Below are 23,811 nucleotides of genomic sequence, written 5' to 3' on the forward strand. Positions count from 1 at the left end.
ACTTTCTCCATTCAAAAGAGACAATAGAAAAGCCAAAAGACCAGTACACTCCCTTGCCAGCAATCAATGCCCAGTTATACAAATATCAACACTAGGATTAGCTCTAGATGAACCATCAAATGGCACAATACACCCTAATCAAGGAACGATTAACTCAGGCAATCAACCAAGCAGCAAACAACAGCCCAATCAAGGAACTCCCAAGGAGAGAACAACACCCCTACCAACACAAGCAGGGCAAGCCACAGTATATAAACTGAGAGCAAGGCCCACTTCTTCTTTGCACTGAAGATGTTGCCTAGTCTGGCAATGAAACATCTGCAAGAAAACAACAAGGCTCAGAGAGCACCAAGGACTCCACAAAACTTTCTCTCCCTCTCCACATAGACATAGGTATAGACATAGACATGGAGAATTTCTAATTTTATCCTTTTTTTTTTTAAGTACATAAAGCTGGTACAATTCTAATTCTTGAGCATTGTGGTCATACAAAAGATGTCCAGGTTGTCAATACAATTATTACTATTGTACATAAGAACAGCCATTGAAAAAAGACCATTGGAGCTGGGTGGGTAATAAATTCATAATAATAATAATAATAATAATAATAATAATAATAATAATAATAATAATAATAATAAATCTGCAATACTGCTATTGCTAATATAATCTCTATCTTCCAACAAATTGCTGGGAAAATTTTCTTCCACCTAAAGAAATTTGGTGAAATGTGTCCCCAATTTCTTTGCCAACAAATAAGATGGAAAATTTTGAGAATTCTTGGACAATTCTAAGCCAAAAGCAAGAGGTTGGTCAGCTCTAGATGCTCAGTGCATTAAGGGAAATGCATGTCATGGAAAATTTACTTTGTTTTCAGCTCAGAATAAACAGCCCAACTTGAAACATTTAATTGAATATTTTGTGTTGTTTGTATTTAAATGTTTGCTTAAAACGTTTCAAATTTTTGGCCGTAAGAAACAAGGGGAACTCAAAACAACTCTTCACTCCCTGGTTTCTCACCACTCTGTCATAACAGCAGAGGAGGTCACAGTCATAGTCAATGCTAACTGCTATCAGCCACCTCAGGTGCAAAAACATATTTTTGAAAACATTAAAAAACATCCTCCGAACAAACATTCAGCTCTGCTCTTATCCACTAACAAATCCAATAATTTGGATTAGAAACCATTATTTAGAAAGTCATGGTTTCTTATCCCCACAAAGAAGTCTTTTCTTCTTTAAAAGAGATAGGAGGTGCTGAGGTAGCACATTAAGGTGACAGAAAAGATAGTCACTTGAACATTCTTTCAAATACCACTTCTCCTAGGATAAGAATATACATAGAATGTACCCCCCAAAAGCTGAACAAACAAGCCTAAGCCAACATTATCTTAACATTTTAAATGTGTCCCGATGCTCAACTTCAACAGGTATGTATGCACGCACGCACGCACGCACACACACACAGAAAGAGCTTAACAAACTAACCAACCAATGTTGTAGTAGTCTTCATATTTCCACAGTTTTATCATTAACACCATTTTAATGAAGCACAGATATGTGAATACTTACACATACCTTTGTGCAATCTTTCTGAAGTACATGTACATACCATTCACCCATATCAACTTCTCCATACAAAATAATTTTTGAAAAACCTGAAAGGGATGAAGCTAGAAACAAACTTTATCTTCCATCTGGCCATGTTCTAAACTTCTGCTTCCCTTTCCACAATCTATTCTCATAACATTCCCTCCAGTAAAAATCAGTAGCAGCAAGGATGTGACTGGTTGACTAAAAAAGGAAAAGGAAAAAAAAAAATCAGTACAGCCCAACAGCACAGTTGCAGTACTCAGAACAGTTGGAATACTAGGGGAGAAAAATGCCACTCAAAAAGGCCACATTTTAGTCAAAAATAAATAGAAATTTCTGATCTCAGAAACAAAGACTTAAAACTCAGAGTGCTTAAAATGACTTTTTCCAGGTTGGAACATTCTGTACATCCCTACACAGCAGTTGGACAAAAGAGAGACTTTGTTTATTTGTTTATTTGTTAAAGTTATGTATCACCTTCCTTGAGAGGATCAAAGCAATTTACATGAGTCTCTTCCTTTAATTTATACCCAAACAATGCTGGGAGGTAGGTTAGGTTGAAAGACAGTGACTGACCGAAGTGACCTAGTTGATTAGAAGCTGGGTCTGTGCAATCCTAGTCCAACACCTTAATGGCCACACCACACTGGGCCAAGAAGCCAATACCTAGATAAAGAATCTAAGCTGAGAGGGAAGTACAGAAAAGACATGAGGAGTAAAGAAGACTTTGACAAGAAGATTATGGAGGAGAGAGTAAACAGAAAAGATACGAAGAAAGAAGAAATGTGACTCAAAGGGTTAGAAAAGAAGTTTTGGATGGGTGGACTTTGCGTGAGGACATGATGAATGGACATTCCTGAACAGCAGGGACAATATTATGGCTGAATTGGTGGCTGGTGTGATGACTGCCTACTCAGCTTACCATTAAATTCGATTCATACATGGCTAAAGTAGAAATCTCTTTAATGGAGTGTAGTGTGCAGTACAGTGAAAAAGTTGAGAATAGAAGTTCCCATGCTTTCTCTAACTTAAACAGCCCAATGAACTCAATCCCCTCCCTCCTTCAGTATGCAGCCCCCCTTCGCATGCCAGTTTGTTCAGTTCTGTGCAGATGTTTCCAATGGCTTGGCAGCTTGACCTTGGATGCTAAAGATAGCCTAAATAAGATGCTTTCACACTCTAGGCTTGTCCCCCTCCCACTTCTCCAACTCGCAAGTCTTGACACGTGATGGCTTTATTCATGCATGCGAGTCCAATCAGATGTTCTGGGAACGTTTGATCTGGGAGCATGACAGCTGGTTGCTGGAGCCACGCTGCTGAAATCTCTCCAAAAGGAGAGATCATGAGATTGTCCATATGTACTCCAGACAGCTGCTACTTGTGAGTAAATGGCAGGGACCAACATTTCTGTGGTTGCTTATGTGTCAAGCAGCTGGGAGTCCAGAGATTTCATCAGGGTCCCACGCATAATGTAGCCTCTAAGGATTTTAACCTATTCCCATTTCTTAACCACTTTCAGAATTACTTTTTTACTGTTTTTTAAATATTGAGAACCCTTGGAACAGCAAGTTTCATGGTATTCACTTGGTGAGTTTCCTTCAATGCATAGCGAAAGGATTTTTAGATATGAATTTAAAGACTCATAAAAAATTATTTTTGGAGTAAACAGCAAAAGGGTGATTAGAGTGTGGATTTTGGAAAGTTATAAATGGACTAAGGGTCCAGATAGATGTGAAATAAGGTTTTAAAATTAATTCTATGAATCCTTTCTGTGGGAAAGTGCTGATGTTTTTTAACTCTAAAAAGAGAAACATGATAAGATGGGACTTTGAAGTTTGGACACTAGAGGGAACCAGAAGGAACTAAAGATTGCATTTCAAGGAGAAACACCTAAATTGCTTGCCAAGAATGGAACACCATATTTTAATGCCAGATGTATTTAAGAATATTTAGGAACAATAGACTCAGAAATTAGTTTTTAAAATATCTGCGATTATAGATAAACGGATTGTAAATGATGTTGTGGAAGAGGAACGAGTTCTACTGGATAAGACTGAAACTGATTTAAATGTGGATTTGGAAATGACAAGTTACAAGAATGATATGGGGGAGATAAAATACTGGATATACACATAAAACTGAGGATTCAACAATTAAAGGGGACATACAAATAATAAACCAGAAGAGTGATATAGATAATTGTCCTATATTGGATGTACAAAAGAGACCTTTTAAGACTCTGTGACAAGAGGCAAAGCAAAAATTAAAAGAGATCAAGCTCTGAGGAAGAGATCTATTAAAGTTTTCAAGGTTTTTCTGAGAAGAGACAACAAAAAAATTAAAAGAAACAAAGTTCTAGGACATTATTTGAGGGGACTAAAGACTAAGATTGTAGGAAATAAGGAAGGAATATAACATTGGTTTATTTGATCAAAGGTAAAATAATGTGTTGTTATCTCTGATAATCATGAATGGACTTTTGCTCACTAGGACTGAATGATGAGGTTTTAAGGTTCTGTTTTCATATAAGAGATAAGGCGTTAAAAGAAAAGTTTCTTTTGTATTTTAAGTCTATTTGATTAATGCTAATATAGTTATGTGTTTTTTTCTGGTAAGCCTTAATGGATTTTGATTGACTATGATTGAATAATGAGGTTTGGGGGATTTCTTTATAGATAAAGGATAAGATATAGAACAAAAAGAAAGAATTATAAAGTGGGTTTTTGGATTAAGTTTAAAACAGATACTGTAAATTGTTATTTCTGCTGATCCTTAATGGACTTTTGCTGATTAGGATTGAATGATGAGATTTTAAGACTTGTTTATAAATAAGGAGATGAGATATGGGATGAAGAGATTCTCTGTTGCTTTTTAAGGAAGGTGATGAGTTGTTTTAAAAAAATATATACTTGTGACGAGAGGGGAAGTTACTTCTTCTGTTTTTTATTTTTTTCTCTTCTCTATTATACTTACATTTTTTCTTAAACTTTATATTTTTTCTTTTTGTTCTTAATTTTTTGTAGTTTGTTGTTGTTTTTATCTGTATAATTGTAATCGCTAATAAAAAAGAAAATAAATCTTAGAGGAGGTAACTGTTTGAAGTAAGTAAGTATGAATGAAAGATGGTAAGGGTCATAGGGCAGCCACTGGGAATGATGAAAGAAGAAAAGCAGAGGAACAGTTATTGGGCTGTTGCTGAAGAAATGGAGAATGCAAAAGCAGAGGCAGTTTGGATGAGATGTGTGGACGCCTGTAAACAGAAACAGGGAAGACCAGGGGTGAGAGGGCAGTGAGAGTCCGGTTCTGAAAGGAAGATTGAGAAGACCATTACATTGGTCCTAGTGGACATGCAGAGCTGTATTGATAGATTCATAGAAGTCTTCAGACTCGCCTGCCATGGAATTAATGTTTTAAGGGTGTAATTTATTCAGAACCTCCCGTCAAAATATCATTGAAATCTATTGATATTTGTTTTTACGCTGCTCCTGCTAATTTTAGTAGAACGAACACAGTTTTGCATGAGGTCTTTTGAAGGTCCCTGGCAAGAATAACTTTCTTTCATCAATTATTTTATTTGTGTGCTACACTTTTTTGAAAGTGTATTTAAATTATGCCCAGAGTCATTTCCAGCACAGAAAGCTAACAGTAATAACATGGGATGTTAGTCCCCTATGTTAATTGTCAGTATTGTCAATATAGATTTTATCTCTTTATGTCATAAAATTGGGGGGCGTGGTGGCTCAGTGGTGAAGACGCCAGGTTTGTTGACCAGAAGGTTGCAAGTTTGGTGGTTCGAGACCCGAGTGCTGCACGGTAGAGTGAGCTTCCACACTCGCCCCAGCTCTTGCCAACCTAGCAATTCAAAAGCATGCAAATGCGAGTAGATAAATAGGTACCGCTTCGGCAGGAAGTAACAGCATTTCCGTGATTGTCATGCTGGCCACATGACGTGGAAGTCATCATGTGACGACTTAGACAACGCTGGCTCTTTGGCCATGGAAACAGAAATGAGCAGCACCCCCTGGTGTGTCATTAGACATGACTAAACGGGAATCGTTACCTTTTCTACCTGTCATGAAATACTCTATTGTACTATTGTATTGAAGTGCACTATGTTATGTGGCACCCCTCCTCCTCCTACATCCTCACTGACCGCCTCTCCTTGTCCACATCCTGATGCTTTACTTTTAGGTGTATCTCTTCAGAGTGTCTCACTACCCTCCCCTAAGTTATGTTTCACTTTTCTTGCATTTCCTATTCCTTCCTTTCTCCATAGCACCTTCCACAGTTCCTATTATGCACCAGGTAAGTGCCACCATGAGGAGCATCACGCTGTCATGGCCTCAGCCAGAACAGCCCAATGGCATCATCCTGGACTATGAAATCCGTTATTATGAGAAGGTGAGCCGGATCTGCATCCCTGAGATTAGCAGCGCTATGGGCTCAAGACCAGCTACCGTAAGCCTGAATGTATTTCAAAGAAGGGAATTGGGCTGGGCTGGGAATAGGAGAAGGTGGAATTGAAACTGCCAGCTATTTTTATATTATGTAATGTATTGTTTTGGTTCAATCCAAAAATCAACTGAAATTAAAGGAAAGGCATCCTGCAATGGTAGTGAGATTTGAAACAGGCTCTTTCTGCACTTTAAACAGTATTTACAATATATCTTATAATTAAATAACATAACCACTTTGTGATTTCAGATTCACACTGTGATTGCAGATGTATTTGCATCAATTTGTGACCTTGTAGATTTTCTTTGTTCACTCCAGCCTAAGATTTTTACTTTTGGATATTAATCCTATCACTGTGAAAATCTTATTTTTTAAAAAAATACTTTATCCCTCCTTTGGCTTCTTTTCCAACTAGCAATAAGGAACTCATGAGATAAACCTTGCATGGATTTTTTTTTTTTTTTCAATAGCTGGTTGGGATCATTCTGTGTCTAGTCTTCTATGATGGCCTTCTAGTTTCATGAATTTTACCTGTTATTTGCCTAGGGATAAACAGCAGCAGACTGGGAATTCCTGTCACAAGCTACACTAAATCAATCTGCAGAAAACCTTTGCAACAGTAATCAGTTGAAGCCAGGGACTGCCCATTAGTTCCTACTTGTCTGCAGTGTATACTCATTTCACTTCCTGTGTTCTTGAATAAGAATTGTTTCTAGCAACTGATAGCTTGCTAGGAATGCCAGTCTGTATCCTGACTGTATTTTGATGATGTATGGATAGTATTTTGTGCACTGTATAACACTCCTTCATGTCTATACTTATCTCTCAAAACTATCTTGTAAGCTCCTGCTATTCTACAGATGACTCCTGTTTTATTACCTTGTAAGAGCTAGATGGATATAATCCGACACAGTTGGCTGTAGATTGAACTAGTTCTGCCCATGAGGCCCTGGGGTACAGTAAATGATGTCCAATGCCAGATTGTCAGGAAGCAAGTGTCAACTGCCATGCTACTGTACAGGCCTGCCAACCATGCCTGATGTTGTTTATAATTAGACAATTACCTAAGGAAATGAGGGATGTCACAGGCATAGTGTTGTACTTCTTTGCATTTGTCACACTTGCAGCAGATCCTTCCACCTCAGTATTCAACTACATGGGGTGAAACAGTCCAAAAGAAAAAAAAATGCAGTTGGAGCATAGGAAATAGTATATGATGATCTTAAAACCAAAGAAAAATTGGATAGAGTTGCATTGTTTTCTTCCAGCTTCATTGTCTTGAAGCAATAGAATGAAGGGACCTGTTGCACATCTCACTGTGTGAATGTGAACAATTTAACCGGAATCTCTTTTAGGCCTTGATGCCCACATTACGACATAGGAGGGGCCATATCCAGGGATTAATTGGAAAAGTGGATGAAATCAAAGTTTTGAGTCAGAAGCAAGGTTTTCAGCAAAGTGTAACAAAAAAATCTACATGCTAAAAAAAAAGTTTGAGGAAGAATGCTAGTTTTATTACGCCTTATCTTTGTGCGTGGACTGTGATGGTAGTTTTATACCATTTCGTAGTCAGGTCATGCCAGGTATAGAAGATATCTATGTGAATATAGTTATGGTTTCTCCTTTCTGCCCATTTAGAAGAGCGAATAGCTAAAAGAAACATATCCACTGAATATTAAACGAATTCCCTGAGAACAAAAAGCTGTTCCATTGTGTTCTTTTTTGCAGAATAAACATGACTCATTTGCTTATACAGTAGGCACACCTTCATTGCAAGTTGCACAAGTACCACAATTTTCTCACTCATTACTTACTATTTGTTGTTATTTTCATTTATGCATCTTAATACAGAAGGATTGTAAGAATCAAAATGGGCTTGAGTAATACTGATACGCAAAACCCTAACTTCTTCAGCCATTGCTCAAAAATGTAAATCTTTGCAGCACTGGTCAGCCTTCCCCAATCAGGGAGCCTCCAAGATGACTTGAGGCAATTCCCATTAAACATGCCAACTGCGAGGGATTATGGAAGTGATAGCTGTAGAATGTCCCCAAAGCCCCAATTTCAATTTGTTTTAGATGTTTAAAAAATAGCCTTCTGGTCATACCCATTCCAGGCATCCCATTCACTAAAACCAGGGGGAGGAACTGGCAAATTGCCTTTGTGCTGGTAAAGAAATATGCAAGAAAGGAGTTGGTACTCGGGATTGACTTTCATACTTTACCAGCATTTACAGTTGCTATTGGAAATAACATTGCTTCTTCCCTCATACCTTCTCCTTCATTTGTTCTTTACTGAAGGACCACAGTGAGTACAACTCCTCCATGGCCAAGAGTCAGACCAACACTGCACGAATCGATGGGCTCCGGCCAGGGATGGTTTATGTAGTGCAGGTGCGGGCTCGGACTGTGGCTGGCTATGGGAAATACAGTGGGAAAATGTGCTTCCAAACCCTGACAGATGGTGAGTGCCTGTGAAAAGTGGGGAAAGTTGGTTGCACTCCCTGTCAAATTTCCACACTGTAATTGAATTAAATCATCTTACCTGTTCAAACCCTTCCTCTGGTAGGCTAGCATGGCAAGAGCAAGTGATTTACAGATGAGTGTGATTTATTGCCAGTTGGAGGCCTAATCTGGCAGAAATAACTCCTCCTCCTCCTCCTCCTCCCTTACCAGTCAAGGTTTTCTTCCTTTCTGGTTGTGAAGGAACAACCACCACCACCACCTAAGGAGGGCTAAGCCCAACTCTGTGTTGGAGCACCAAAGTGCATAGTACTAGGTTATCAAGGATTTGCATGTGAACAGAAAAAAAAACACATTTTTATAAAGTTGAGTGCAGATTTCAAAGGGTGTGGAATGAATGAACTATGATTTGCACCAATGCATGGAATCTACTTATGGCTGTCATTCTCTGATTTAAAAAAAATGCACAAAGAACATACATTTCCCCATCCCCTGCTACCCAAGAAAAGAGTATATTTCAAAATGTTTTATTCAGATAAGCATGTTTAAGGATTAGTTGCACTTTTAAGGCTTATGTTAGAGATAGCTGAGCTCTTTTTAAATATATATATATATACACACACACACACATACACACACATGGGGAAGTGTCTCAGAGGACCCATTATATTAGAGAAGTATGCATATAAAGCTTTTTAAAAAATATTAAAAGAAGTTGGGACTGAATATTTCATAGTAATTCTGGGTGTCAGAATTAAAGATCTCAGTAGGTATTTTTCCAGGTGTATGACACATGTCTCTGTGATGTCTGTGTACTGTGTAAGTAAGAAAAATAAATTTTGAAAACCTACACAATGAAATAGAATATATCTGGATGGAGCAATAAGCCAGCAATTGATCAACTTATTGCTGCACATAAAGACTTTGAAATACAATAATTTTTATAAATGCTAGGAAACCTATGTTTCAGGTGAATCATAACTATTTGCAAAGTGACCAAAATTATATTTTAAATGTACCTAATTCAGCTCCATAGAATCCAAGATAATAGGAAGCACCAAAATATATTTTGTAATACACTGTAAGAGCTGAAGCTGGCAAGGTAGGAAACTACAATTCTCAGCCCAGGCAGAATCATTATGCAAACCTGTCTGCGTAGCAGTTGCTCCCATGGTTTTAAAGAGAGCAATGAAATACTGTTGACTCAGAAAGGCAGGAGGAAAAGCCTCGGATTTAAACCCTGACATATATCAAGAGAGATCTAGATTGCTGTGAACTGCAGCAGGCAGATCTTCTCTACAATAAAACAACTTATCTACCCATGTAAGTCTGTGAAATCTCTACTGTTACCTAGCAACAGATTATGGGATAGAATTTCTGGAGAGCTGGAATGTACTGCTGTGACTAGGAGAGACCTTCCAGGTACATTGGACTATAATGCCCATCATCCACACTTAGCTGCCTGGAAGTCACTAGCTTAGAAAATATTGTTTTAGAAAATTCTTCCTCAGACTTTGGGAAAAGAAGAATGTGCGAATCATCTTGATAAACTTCAGTACAGCTTTGTGAATTGGGGTAGGCAGATGTGCTTGCTTTTAATTACACACACACACCAGTCCTTGCCTAAACAATAGATTTTTTAAAAAAGTATTAGTGAATGTTTAAGAAATGATTGAAAACAATAAAATACATATAATTGCCACATGATCAAAATAGCAGAAGTAATAAGAATCCCTGAGAACCAAATATTAAAAAATAAAGTTCACCTACTACTATTTTCCCCTAAATCTAGATGGGGAGGGGGAGTTCTTTGCCTGGTGCTGAAAGGATATTGGAGTAGATGTCAAACAAGTCTCTGTGGTGACAGCATTCCAGGGATGAAACTCCTCAGCTAAAAAGCCTGTTTTGCTTGTTCTGACTACTACTGCATGCATTCAGTCCATGAGTAATTCTTATTGGAAACATAGGTTGATTCATTATGTGTCACCAAGTCATTGTTGACTCAGTGACCACATAGATAGATTTATCTAGGATGCTGGGCATCCTCTTCTTCTCTTTCCTTCCTTCCACCTTTCCGAGCAGTAGAGCCTTCTCCAGAAGCTAGGTCTTTGCATAATATGTCTGAAGTAGGATAATTGAGCCTGGACATTAATGCCTTGAGTGAGAACTCTGGGTTGATTTATTCAATTATCCATTTGTCTGTCTTCTTGGCTGTCTACGGTATTCTCAGGACTCTCCGCCAACACCAAAGTTCAAAAGCATCAATACTCTTCCTATCCTGCTTCTTCGAAGTCCAACTTTCACTTCCATAGAGTGTCACAGGGAATACCATGGCTTGCACTATTCTGATCACTGACGGTATAGACACATCACTGCATTTGAATATCTTTTCCAAAGTCTTCATGGCTGCTCTACCAAATGCTGGTATGTGGCATATTTCTTGACTGCTTGTTCCTTTATTGTTGATGGTTGATCCTAAAAGGCTGAAGCTATCCACCACTTTAGAGGGACGCGGTGGCGCTGCGGGTTAAACCACTGAGCTGCTGAGCTTGCCGATCGGAAGGTCGGCGGTTCGAAATCGCGCGGCGGGGTGAGCTCCCGTTGCTCGTCCCAGCTCCTGCTCACCTAGCAGTTCGAAAACATGCAAATGTGAGTAGATCAATAGGTACCGCTTTGGCGGGAAGGTAACGGCATTCCATGTCGTCATGCTGGCCACATGACCCGGAAGTGTCTACGGACAACGCCGGCTCTAAGGCTTAGAAACGGAGATGAGCACCACCCCCTAGAGTCGGACACGACTGGACTTTACGTCGAGGGAAACCTTTACCTTTACCTCTATCCACCACTTTGATATCTTCATTGTCTATTCAAGACTGGTTGTTCTACCTGTTGTATTTAGTTTGGTCTTTATATTTAGTTTTAGTCCCATTTTTTCACTGTGTTCTTTGACTTTTATTACTAGAGCTTGCAGATCCTTTCTATTTTTGGCTATCAGGGTAGCATCATCAGCATCACTCAGGTTATTGATGCTTCTTCCTCCAGTTTTAAAACCAGGCTACTCTTCTGATCCAGCTTCTCTTAATACATATTCTTCATATAAATTGAATAAATAAGGGGAGAGTATACTGCCTTGCTGCACTCCACTGCCAACCTGGAACCAGTCTATGTCTCCATGTTCTGTCCGTACTGTGGCTTCCTAACCTGTATTTAAGTTTCTCATGAGGAGAATGAGATATTCTGGGATCCCCATTTTTCTAAGCACATTCCACAGCTTGACATGATCAACATAATCAAAGGCTTTTCTATAATCAATGAAGTGCATATTTATGCAGTTCTTTTTGGTATTCTTTGGCTTTCTCAATTATCCACTGTGTATCAGCAATAATGTGTTGAGTTCCTCTGCCTTTTCTAAAACCATCTTGAACATCTGGCAATCTCTCTTTTCATGTAGGGCTGTAATCTGCATTGGATGATCCTAAGCATTATTTCACTAGCATGTGAAATTAAGGATATTGCACAATTGTTTGCACACTCTGTTAAGTCTCCTTTTGGGTGGTGGGTTGGTATGTAGACTGATCCCTTCCAATTTTGGTCACTGTGATTTGCTGGCATATCTTGTTAGAATCTTTATTGATTCTTCTTCTGTTGCTTGCCATATGTCAGGCCCAACCTAAGAACAATGACCAGTCAGTGCATTCAAACTCCAGTTCTTTATTTGCTCTCACCATACAGACAGAATCTTGCCAGATTAAAGCTACTCTAACTGACCTAAGGGGAAATAAACTGGGAAACTCTAGGGCAGGGCTAATCTGAACCTCTTTGTTCTTCCACCATTGCTCTCTGGACTGTGAGTCCACTTATCTCCTCCTTGCCCTTGGAATGTGCTCCCTCCCTCCTGAGAATCAGTGGCAATGCCAAAGTCCACCACACCATATTTCCGTGGGCATGCCATCAGTTCCTGTAGCCTTTCAATTTGTTAATGACTGGAGTGCTCATCTAATTTCATCTTCTAGTACTAGAGGTTCAAGTAAGTAGGGAATATCTTCTAAGTTATCTTGGATGTTGACATCTCTACTGTACAGTACAGGTAGTCCTCCACTTACAGTGGCAACTGGACTGGAATTTCCATCTTATGGGGGAGGGTCAGGGAAGGTGCGCAAGAGGTGCAGTGCAGGAAGGGTGCGCGAGGGTGCAAGGGGTGTGCAAGAGGTACCATGTGAGTCCGGGAGGGTGCAAGGGCATGTGAGGAATGCGCAAGAGGCATGTGCAGGGGTGGGGAAGAGTGCATGAGGGTGCACAAGAGGTGCCACATGGGTTGGGTTGAGGAAGGGATGCACAAAAGGCAGGGTGCAGGTTGGGTAGGGTGCGAGGGGGTGCACAAGAGGCATAGGTCAGGGAAGGTGCATGAGAGGTGCGGCACAGGTCAGGGAGGGTCTGGGGGTGGTGAGGGTGTGTGAGAGGTGCGACATGGGTTGGGGAGCTTTCATGGGGATGTGTGACTGGCCAGCACAGTACAACCACAGAGGGGCTGGGGATGGTACACGGGTGGTAGAAACTCAGCCCAGTGACTTGTGACCTTCCCTGCCAGCTTTCCCATTGTCTTTCTGGAGAAGTCAGCAGGGAAGGTTGCAAATGGTGATCACATGATTGCAGGGCACTTGGCAACCAGTCGTAACCACCATTCATTCAGTGCCATCGTAACTTGAAACAGTCACTGACTGAATGGTCATAGGCCGAGGACTACTTGTATTTCAGTATACTCCTTCCATTTTGTTTGATCTTGGTTGAATTGGTTACTATCTGTCCCCTGGCATCTGTTAACACAGCGTTCTCAGCCAGGGGCCCTAGGATATTTCAAGGAGGGCACAGGTGAAAAACATGTAGCAGGTGGGCCATGGCATGTGCCAAGGGGGCCACAGAAAAGCAAAGTGCATTATACTGCAAATGTTGTCTTGTTGATGCCAGAAAATGCAACAGTTATTGTCCAATGTCTGTATCTGGTAATAGGACCTGGATTGGGGGGAGGGGGACAGGAGAAGACAAGGTTGGAGGGGGACCATGGGTAAAAAAAAAAAAAGGTTGCGAAACACTGTGCTACCATACCAATTTGAGGTTGGAACATTGTGAGTTCAGATATTTTTTGAAAGACTTTTCCCTTTTTTCCATGTCTGTTTCCATCCTTTGTGTCTACAGATGTTGTAAAATTGGTTCTTATCTTTTGAGACAACTCTCTGGAACTCTTTGTTAAGGTTTTTTTTCTGAGATTTTTGTCTTTCTTGGCTTTGGCTTTTCTTCTTGACAATTTCTACGGTATGTTCTGACATCAAGTTTCCTTTCTTCTGTTTCTTCATTGTTGGCAGTCTCTTTACATTCATCCTTTAAGTTCAGGGCTACACAGATATTTGTGCACATTCTGCATATTTTATCATGAACTGGATGCTTTTCAAAACTTTTCTAATGCTGTATCTGAATGCAATACATTACTATAATCAGTGTCCTTGAGTCTGTATGCATGATGGAACAATTAATGTGACTATTCATTGCATATTAATTCAAAAGTATGCTCATGACAGAAGGCAAATCAAATATATTGACTCCTATTGCCCTCTTCAAGTTTTTTAGCAAATGAATAAATCCAGTTTTAATCTCTAACTAATATGTATTAATGTTCCATATCATAATATTATAACTCAGGTGGTTTCCCTCTGCAGTATTTTAACATAGTTTTGCTACATATATCTCCTTGTCTTGGGCCAGAGCCTACTGTCCTTGACCAATGTCTAACTGAAGAGGAAATGGGAAGTGTGTGCACACCAACTGCTGACTGAAGAGATGAGCACCTTTTTAATATGTTTCCATTTTACTTAGACAGTTAGACAGGCAAGGAGAATATTCTGCCTGAAACATAAGCAGCTAATTGAAATCTAACAAGAATGGATATTGTATTATTAAATAATAATTGGTTGTTAGATGGGAATTTATTCAAAATTTATGCATCAGGCAGGAGATAAAGCAGTTACCAGTAATTAGCTGCAAATGAGAATAAGAAGATTAAAAGGAGGTGTGAAATATTTCTGTTTGTATGAATTTATTTTAAGCTGTTAAGTATTCATGGCAGAATTATCAGAAGATGAGCAGTATTGTTAATCAAATTAATTTATTGTCTAGCAATCCGTTGTGGTAAGGTGAGTACAAGTAGACAGAGAAATGCCCTTTATCTGAATAATTTCTTGAGGAAGCCAGAGCATGTTACAAGGGGTGTTTGGATTTCAAGACAAGCAGAAGCCATAAATTGTCCAACTCAGATATAATGGCAAACTAAAGTTTGCCAAAATGTAATAATTAATCTGAACCTATGAGGAAAAGACAGAATATGCCAAGAGAAATCTAAAATATGATTGGCATTACCAGCAAACTGAACACTTGTAAGGTGTTCTTCCCAATCCCACTAATGCCTTCAACTTAGAAGAGCATATATATAGCTCAGGGTTGAACTGTGGAGTCCTTGGTGCTCTCTGAGCTTGGTCGTTTGCTTGGAGACGCTTCATTACCAACTAGGTAACATTGTCAGTGCGAGTGAGTGTGGGGTTTGCTGCCTGTTTATACTTAGTAGCTTGACCCCATCAAAACTGACAGGGCAAGCTACTAAGTATAAACAGGCAGCAAACCCCACACTCACTCACACTGACAATGTTACCTAGTTGGTAATGAAACGTCTCCAAGCAAACAACCAAGCTCAGAGAGCACCAAGGATTCTAGAGCCTTCAACTTAATTGTGGAATCTGTTGTTTGGGTTGTGTTTTCCTAGCTTTAATGCTATCTATAGTTGGAAGAGGAGGAGGATTTTGCAATCAACCCTGAGTTCCATTGTGAAAGGTAAAAGGTCCCCTGTGCAAGCACCAAGTCATGTCTGACCCTTTGGGGGAACACCACTTTCCTGATGTTTTCTTGGCAGACTATAGAGCAGGGTGGTTTGCCATTGCCTGCCCCAGTCGTCACCTTCCCCAGCAAGCTGGGTACTCATTTTACAGGTCTCGGAAGGGTGGAAGGCTGAGTCGACCTGAGCCAGCTACCCGAGAATCCAGCTTCCGCTGAGATTGAATTCAGGTCGTGGGGAGAGTTTCAGTTGCAATACTGCCACCTACCACTGTGTACCACATAAGGCTTCTGAGTCCCATTAGCATCTACAAAATTATTTTCAGGATATGAAAGGCCCTCTGATAAAGGTATTGTAATAGTTCTGGTAGTGAATACTGGGGCTTAAAAAGGGGACTACAAATTACAATTCCTGATCTGCCATGCAACTCCCTGGGTGGGCTTGAACCAAACACTGCCTGTTAGCTTATCTCATTTCACAAACAGTAGGGTAAAATGCAATTACCTGTGTATGCCATTCTGGAAGAATAGGAGAATACCGATCTCATCAATAAATAATCAGGATGTATTATTAACAGTGGAAGCCTTATATCAGCAGGCAGGAAAACTACAAAACTTCTTATTTTTTTCCCCCCAGATGACTACAAGTCAGAACTGAGAGAACAACTGCCATTGATTGCTGGCTCTGCAGCAGCAGGAGTTGTCTTCATTGTCTCCTTAGTGGCTATTTCAATTGTTTGCAGCAGGTATTATTTGCCCCATTAGCCTTTTCTTTCCATTCCAAAAATGAACTTTCCCAGAGGATATAGTAGGAACACATATTCTGCAGGATACTTTTGGCAAAACTGATCTGCAGTGATTGCACAGAAAACATCCCACAAATGAGTGGATGTGTCAACAGACATAGATTCTTCTTTGCAAAAACAAGTGTACTAGAAAACACTTAAATGTTGGGTCAGAAAGCTCCAGGTATGCACCTCTGTTGAAAATACCAACTCAAAAGAAACAAAATTACTTAGATAACTCCCTTTGTTTGATGGCCTTGCTTTTAGGAAGCTCGTCTCCCAAGGCCTACTGCCTTCTAATGTTTGTCCTCAGCTTAATCTTGTCCCAACGATTCTCTTCTGGGTCTCCTGCAGAGGATATTTATGGTATGTTAACCTTCTGTTCGGCTACCATGGTGCAATAAATTGGTCTTTGCTATTTTCATTGCCTTTCTGCTTCTTTATCCTATACTATCCACCTACACAAAAGGTTATTTTATTTTATTTTGATGGGTTTTATCAGATTGTTACTAAGTTGTTTTATTTAGTTTTAATTGTAGGTGTAGGTGTAATTGTAAACCACCTGAAATTGTACCTGAAATAGGGTGGTTTATAAATAATGTAAGACATTACTAAATCATTTAATACATTTTGAAGGACAATGGCAGAAAATAAATCTGTTTACTGTTGGTCAAAAACAATCCCACAGTGGTGGTTTTCTGCAAAGTGCATTCCAGGAGCATTTGTAGGGAAGCATCAAGTTAGTTAATAGGGTGGGAGTGATCATGTGACCAAAGCTCTGCCCCTTTGTACATATGTTCATGTTGCATGTGAAGCTCCAATCACACACTCATGCCTGTCATCTTGGCTGGTTTTAACCCCTCTCCCTACAGGTGCCCCTGATACATTTCTGGAATGGGTTCTCTAATGTAGGACTCATTTTAATCTGTGATCAGCTAATAGACTTTGCAATGCTAATATGCCTACTGGTTGGATTCATATATCATGCTGAGCCATGATGTGATTTGTATTGTTTTTATTTACAGACTATGTGAAGCTAGCTGCTGTGAATTGTAAACCATGGTTCATGATGGAGGTACACAATGTGAAATCTCCTTCAATGTGCCCCTCAAATGTTTCTTATAAAACATAGTTATATATTTATATTTATATGTGAGAAGGGGGTTAACTAATAACTATTTTTTACTTTTTTATTGCATGAAATACGTTAAATATATACAAACTATATTTAAGTAACTTACATTTAATTAAATAAAAATTAATTATGTCCTGGCTCTACTTACATTTTATCACCCAAGGGCCAAATGCAGCCTTTAGCCTAAAAAAGTTGAATAACCTGCCTCTCACTATGTGTGAATTCAGTCATTATGATTTATTCAACAAACTATGGTTTGTTGAATAAACAAACAAATCACATCATGTGATCACCTTCTCCCCCTGTGCAGGAGCTGTCTAGACTGAAAAGGAACTTCCTGTCATATTACAGAGTCAGACTTCTCTTAGGATGGTTCAATGTAGTCTCTGCTGATGGACCCTTCTCTCAGTCAGAGGCTGATGACAAAGCCCTAAACACAGAACTGATTTTTCTTCTTCAAAGAAGCAAGCTGAGCCTTATCCTCATCAAAGTCTTCTGATGGCAATATGATGGGGCTAGTATTACATAGTACTTAGTGTCTACAGCAGTGGTTCTCAACTGGGGGCCATATGGCCCCCTGGGGGCCCTAGGATATTTCAAGGAGGCCACAGATGAAAAACATGTAACAGGGGGACCACAGAAAAGCAAAGTACATTATACTGCAAGTACTGTCTTGTTGATGCGAGAAAATATTCCAGTTGCTCTCCCATGTTTGTATCTGGTAATGGGACATGGATGGGGGGCCACAGGAGAAAGACAATGTCGGAAGGGGGCCATGGGTGAAAAAAGGTTGAGAAACACTTGTCAACAGTATTGCTAAGCACTGTGTTCCATCTTCTTGTGTTTCAGAAAAAAAGTCTGTAAAACTTTTATGGGGGGGGAGAAGTGGCTGCTTTAAACAGCTGACTTTTTTCTTTTTTTCCCCCCTTCAGGCTCCCGAAGAAGCCTGAAAAAAAGAGGGGCTGTTTAGTGAATATTAGAGAGGTGGTGTATATGTAGAAGGTCCAAAGCACTTCCTCCGAATCCTTTTCAAAGTCTGCACAGCCTTAGAGTTTGGACATCGTTTGAACTGATGTTTACTTTTTATTTTCCTAGGAAGCGAGCATATAGCAAAGAGGCAGTATACAGTGATAAGCTACAGCACTACAGCACTGGTAGAGGTGAGTTCAAGAAGCGTCTGGAAGGTTGTGGATGGGCCAGGAAAGTTGTAAGTACTTTGTTGTAAGGCTTTCACAATAGTCATATTTTTATGGACTGATTTGGAGATGAGATGAAGACTGAAAAATATTGAAGGGCAGGGGCAGGCAAAAAGGAAGGAAAGATGGATGCTGGGCAAAGAACAGAGATTTTCTTAAGGATGCTGTAGTCCCTTTATGTTAGAAGCAGTTTATAAATTCTGGCCAAGAAGGATGTTTACATGCATTTTGGGCAGAGAACAAAGTAAGAGCAAATATAGTAGAATCAGAATTTCCTTTGCAGATGCTCAACAGAACTAATTAAGAACAGAGAACATAGAAACTGGGTAAATGAAAGGATTCAAAAAAATCCCTGAAGGAAATCCTCAGCCTCAGAAGATAATTGTCCCTCCTGGCATTTGTTTAGCTAGATATTTGAAGTAGTTTTTAGAACACTTTTTACCCAGATGCACTTAGGAAAAATGAAAAGCCAAGATACACAGCGTTTGTTGCCATATGCTCCTGAGCCAGTTGTTTATTTGAAATAAGAGGTTGTCATCCATCTTTCTGCAAATACTCCTGGAAAACAGATCTTCACGCAGCTCACCTGAAATGCAAGTTTGTCACAGATTACGGTAAGGGAAGTTGCATTTATGCCTCTCATAGCTTGATTGGCAAGCAAAGGCAAGGTCTTGAAAGCAACAATAAGCAAAGCTTTGTATTTTATTCAGTCTAAAAATACTTTGTCCAAATGTATTAATTTATCAGGGGCAGTGAAATGTTGGAAAATGTTCTTATATCCCATTTCATAAACAGATCACATTCATATTGCTTCCTGAATTCAATCTGGTCATGGAAAGCGGCAAATCAGTTTTTATTCAATCAGGGTTTTTTTTAATGTATTAGGAAAATGAGTAGGATAATCACAAGGCTGTAGTCCTAACCACCAAATGTCACAGCCTACCTATACATGCTTTCTATGCTATGTGCATGTAGATCCAGCTGCAAACAATTATATTTGATAGTTCCCAGGTGTTTGGAGAAAATCTCTAACACAAATGTGCATAACTCTTTGGGGTTCTATAGATTACAGCCATCAGCAATACCTAAGTAAGCTCCAGCCAAACCAGGAAATGAGATAAAAGGTAGGAAACCAAACTGGGAGCAGCTGAAATCCAATTTGCACTATAGAGGGGAAGCCTCCCAGACATTTTATTTCTTTTAAAAGACAATGTGAGCCTAAAATGTAGGGGAGAACATCCTCAAATGGATGGGCCAGAATATGCTATCATGATATTAAAGGTTAATCAAATGAATAGTAAAACAGAACAGAATTAAAGTTCCATAGATGCTTTTGTGTTTGCTGATTGTCAAATATGTTGCTGTATATTCCTAAGATTTTGAATACAGTATATTTGCAAATTCTGCTTGAAATTATACAGGCCAACATAGCTTGCTGTTGGGAGTTAATAATTTTAAACCAATTGAAATCAGTTTAACAAGACCAGTATGAATAAGAATAATAGCTTCTTATCCAGGTCTCTATAATTTACTGTTGTGAATATGAAAATACTGTAGCATCTAACCATTTATCTGTAGGCTGAGTCATGGCAACTGGATTTCTTTCTTTTTGGTAGAAACATTTTGCTGTTTGTCCAAGCAGCTTCCTGGAGATGCAGCAAAATGTTTCAACCAAAAAAGAAAGAAATCCAGTTGCCATGACTCAGCCTACAGACAATTCCACCAGGAGGACTGAGAATTTTCATCGACATACCTAACCATTTACTTCTTTCAGACTGTTAATATAGGCAATTTTTTTAATTGTCAAAAATGCATAGCCTAAACATTTTAGGTGTATCAGTTTACACTGATGCATTAGCTTTCTAGCAAGCACACTGATATTTCTGTGACCAAAATATTTTTGTAGATCATGCTTGATTTTTTTATCTGATGTTTTAAATAAGCAGAAGCAATATTATATAAGTCTGTTTTTAAGGTAATCCATCATTAGACTGAATATGGCAAGAGACCATGTGAGGGATAAAAAGATGAGAATGTGGTTCTAAAATGGTGCTGATAAATGTCAGGAATGGAGTTTTGATAAGCAGCCTTTGAAGAACTGCAATCAGCCTAAGAAACATTCTCCTTACAGAGGGCAATCAAGGGGTTGCTTCTCTGAAATTCTATGCTATAACTGTGATATATATGAGGAACGTATCTACAGAGAATACTACAGCATGTCTCATACAGTCTTTGGCAGATTATGCTTTAAATAAAGTGTACTTAGATGGAACCTCAGGAAAGAAATCATTTGGAAGGATGTGGTGACTGGACATCTTTCATTCCTCATTACCATTACCTGGTTTCAGTGTTAATTTGTCTTATTTTGGAGCAACCTAATGTCAGAGATTTGTGACTGGCTTTCAGTTTGGTTACCTTCTTTTCATAATTACTGATGAGAGATTTTTACAGAACCTGCAGCATGGATGGGATGCCGTGTGCTAACCCTTCTCCATGGGCACTCCCTAATGCCATATTTATTCCCTAAAGTTACTCCATGGCTAGTCTTTGTCTTAAATAAAGGGAGAAAGTTTAATCTCATTTCTTCTTTGCTAAATCCCTAATCTTAGCTTCTAATCTCCTGATGACCCTCATTTTTATTTTCTTTTGCTTCATTTTTTTAAAATAATGTACAGGGGAAGAGGAAACAGCCAGACCACCATTATCAATATCATCATCATGTTGAAATAGTCATGCATAAAGGCCATCATACTTGAGTGGCCATGTGGATATTGTTGGACTCTATTAGCTTCAGCCAGATATCCAATGATCAGGAAGGAGAGTATTTAAAATCAGGTTGCCCATTCCTCACCTTGAGAGTTGGCTGATGGGGTGGCCAATAAGGAATAGATACAGATTTTCACAATAATTTTAAAATTAACCTCATTTTGGGAAGTTTTCAGCTATTACTCATAATTTCATCTCTTAAAGTTTAGGAGGTTTAGCCTAGCCAGTATCTGGATAAGAAGTTTTTTTCTGAAAACCTCACAAACCCTGAGCTTTGGAGGAAAGATGGGATACATAATGCATTAAATGAATATGTGAAATAAATACTTCTCAAACATCTATGAATGTCCTCAAAATTCAGATATTTGTAGTAGTATGAAAAAATGAATTTCTGATATATTTATATAGTATACATTGGAAATTAAAATGTTAGCGAAGTGGCCCTTGGTCAGGCTGATGATGATCAGATTGATCAAGACCCTGAGATTCAGATAAATAAAGATAAACCGCCCAAACAACTAGAGCAGACTGAGCTCCTTTCTTTTATGTGTGTGTGGATAGATAGATCTGAATATCAGTATGAATGAAAATGATAAAATGCTGGTAAAGACTTGAGTGTTATTGTTTGCTCTTTGTTCACTAAGTTAGTTTAGTGTGACATTTCAGTGGACTATGTTTTATTTGTTTTTTGTTTTATTCTTAAGGCTTGCAGAGGCCACCACCCCTCCCCCAAAATGTAAGAAACAATCACATCACTGGAGTAATGTTTAAATATCTGTAGTATCACCATGCATCAGCACAAAAATCTATTATAATTTAATGATAGAGTCTACCTTAGATGGCTATTGATACTAACATGGAAAAGATGCTACACATAAGCATTATGAACTTTTTTTCCCCTTTGGCAATCTCTGTGCTAGCTTATAGTCTTTACACCACTCCTGAATGTATTAGAATAAGGAAAATTAAGCATTTAGAACCCATTCATTCTGAGAATAGTGATATGAAAGAAAGGAAGTTAAAAGGCTACAATGATTTCTAGTGGAAGTTACATGAATACATATGTTAAATAAAGATTAGAAATCTGGGGAGAATGCAAAAACTATAACAAGGACATAACTTATGTAAATGAACCAAATTATCTCTTAAATTTTCATTTTCTAGGTGATATTTAGTTGAAAGTTGGAGAGTCATAATCAAAAGAACATTGAGAGTACAGATTACATGATCCAAAGAGGCTGAATATTTTTCATGGTTTAAATGTTTCCTGAAATAAAACATTTGGTGAACTCTAGTAGAATCGTTTATAGAAGAGGAGGAGAATATTGTAGATAGTTATTGTTTTGTTATCAGTTATTGTTAAGTATCCATGAAAGCAGGATATTGCCCTTAAAAACCTAAGCATTCTAAAACTGAGGAAATATATCTATTTGTTGGTCACCATCTGCTGGAGATAACAGAAGAAAGAACAAAGCTCATGCTATCAGCTAGAAATATGCATCTCTCTATTCTCTGTCCTTAGTAACAGAGCCATGTTGTTACATGTAGCATATAATTGCATAGCAGCATGTGCTTTTTATCCTCTGATCTTTAGGCTTTCATTCATGCTGTGCTAATTATGTCAACCCACCTTCACCCCTAGGGTGGCTTCAAACTCTAGCAAATTTTCTTAACAAGTTCAAAGCCATTTATCAGTTGCACATACAGCTTCTCCCTGGCCCATCATTCTATACTGCTGGGCATTTAGAAGCCATGTTACACTTGCAGAGAGTATGCTAGTAGTATGTTACAAGGTCATTGTGCCCTCAAATTGATCTTTCTGAATTATATGTTTGTTTTGCTTTTCTAATCTGTAAACCAGCCTTGGTTATCATCTTGTAAATTCCTTTGTAATCCTGCTAGAGCACTGGCTGCACTTATAAAAGGATTTATGGAACAGTAAAAGTGCATGTGATGAAGCTATAAAAAGATTTATGAAGCAGCCAGAACAGAGATGACTCCATGGCAGATTTCACTGCTGGGAATGGGAGAATATTGCTTTGGACCAATGTGTACCTAATAGCTTGTTCAGAGAGGAGATTACTCTACAGCAGATTTAGTGCTATAAAATTAAACTGGCAATGAAGGAAGTGATCAATTAGTATAGGTTTGGGGCATTGCAGTAGCTGTAATGTAATCCATATGATTCAGGCCAGAGCTGAACGTTGGTATGGTCACCCTTCTTTTCTTTTTACCCTTTTCTCTCTTCTCCCCTTTATCTTTCGGACACCTTTCTCTTCCCCACAGGCCAGTTGCCAAAGATACAGAGATCTAAAGTGCTTCTTTGGAAAGGGGGAGGGGGGGAGATTAAGCCAGGGGCTGCATGAAATTAAGAATTGCATGTGGCCATATATTATTGGTTGTCTGTTCCTGCCATAGCATCTGAAGCAATTGGTTGGATTATCTAGATATTATAGGTTCAGACTAGACACTTTTAGCTAGAAGTAAGTCCAGTATATTTGAAAATTATTAAGTGAGATGATCCAGAATATCTGAGTCTTTTT

The 23,811-nt window shown here is 38.8% G+C and overlaps 1 protein-coding gene across 2 annotated transcripts in view; it reads left to right on the top strand.

The window, feature by feature from the left end:
• The window catches only part of EPHB1 (EPH receptor B1), a 411,545-nt gene that overhangs the window by 324,476 nt on the left and 63,258 nt on the right, over window positions 1-23,811 (top strand). For both annotated transcript variants that reach the window (XM_063306816.1, XM_063306817.1), the window contains exons 6-9: window positions 5,870-6,051; window positions 8,349-8,511; window positions 16,024-16,132; window positions 18,402-18,466. In XM_063306816.1, the coding sequence (XP_063162886.1) occupies window positions 5,870-6,051; window positions 8,349-8,511; window positions 16,024-16,132; window positions 18,402-18,466 (519 nt within the window). The remainder of the gene's footprint in view (window positions 1-5,869; window positions 6,052-8,348; window positions 8,512-16,023; window positions 16,133-18,401; window positions 18,467-23,811) is intronic.

This window comes from Candoia aspera, chromosome 6, assembly GCF_035149785.1.
Source record: "Candoia aspera isolate rCanAsp1 chromosome 6, rCanAsp1.hap2, whole genome shotgun sequence".
NCBI lineage: Eukaryota > Metazoa > Chordata > Lepidosauria > Squamata > Boidae > Candoia > Candoia aspera.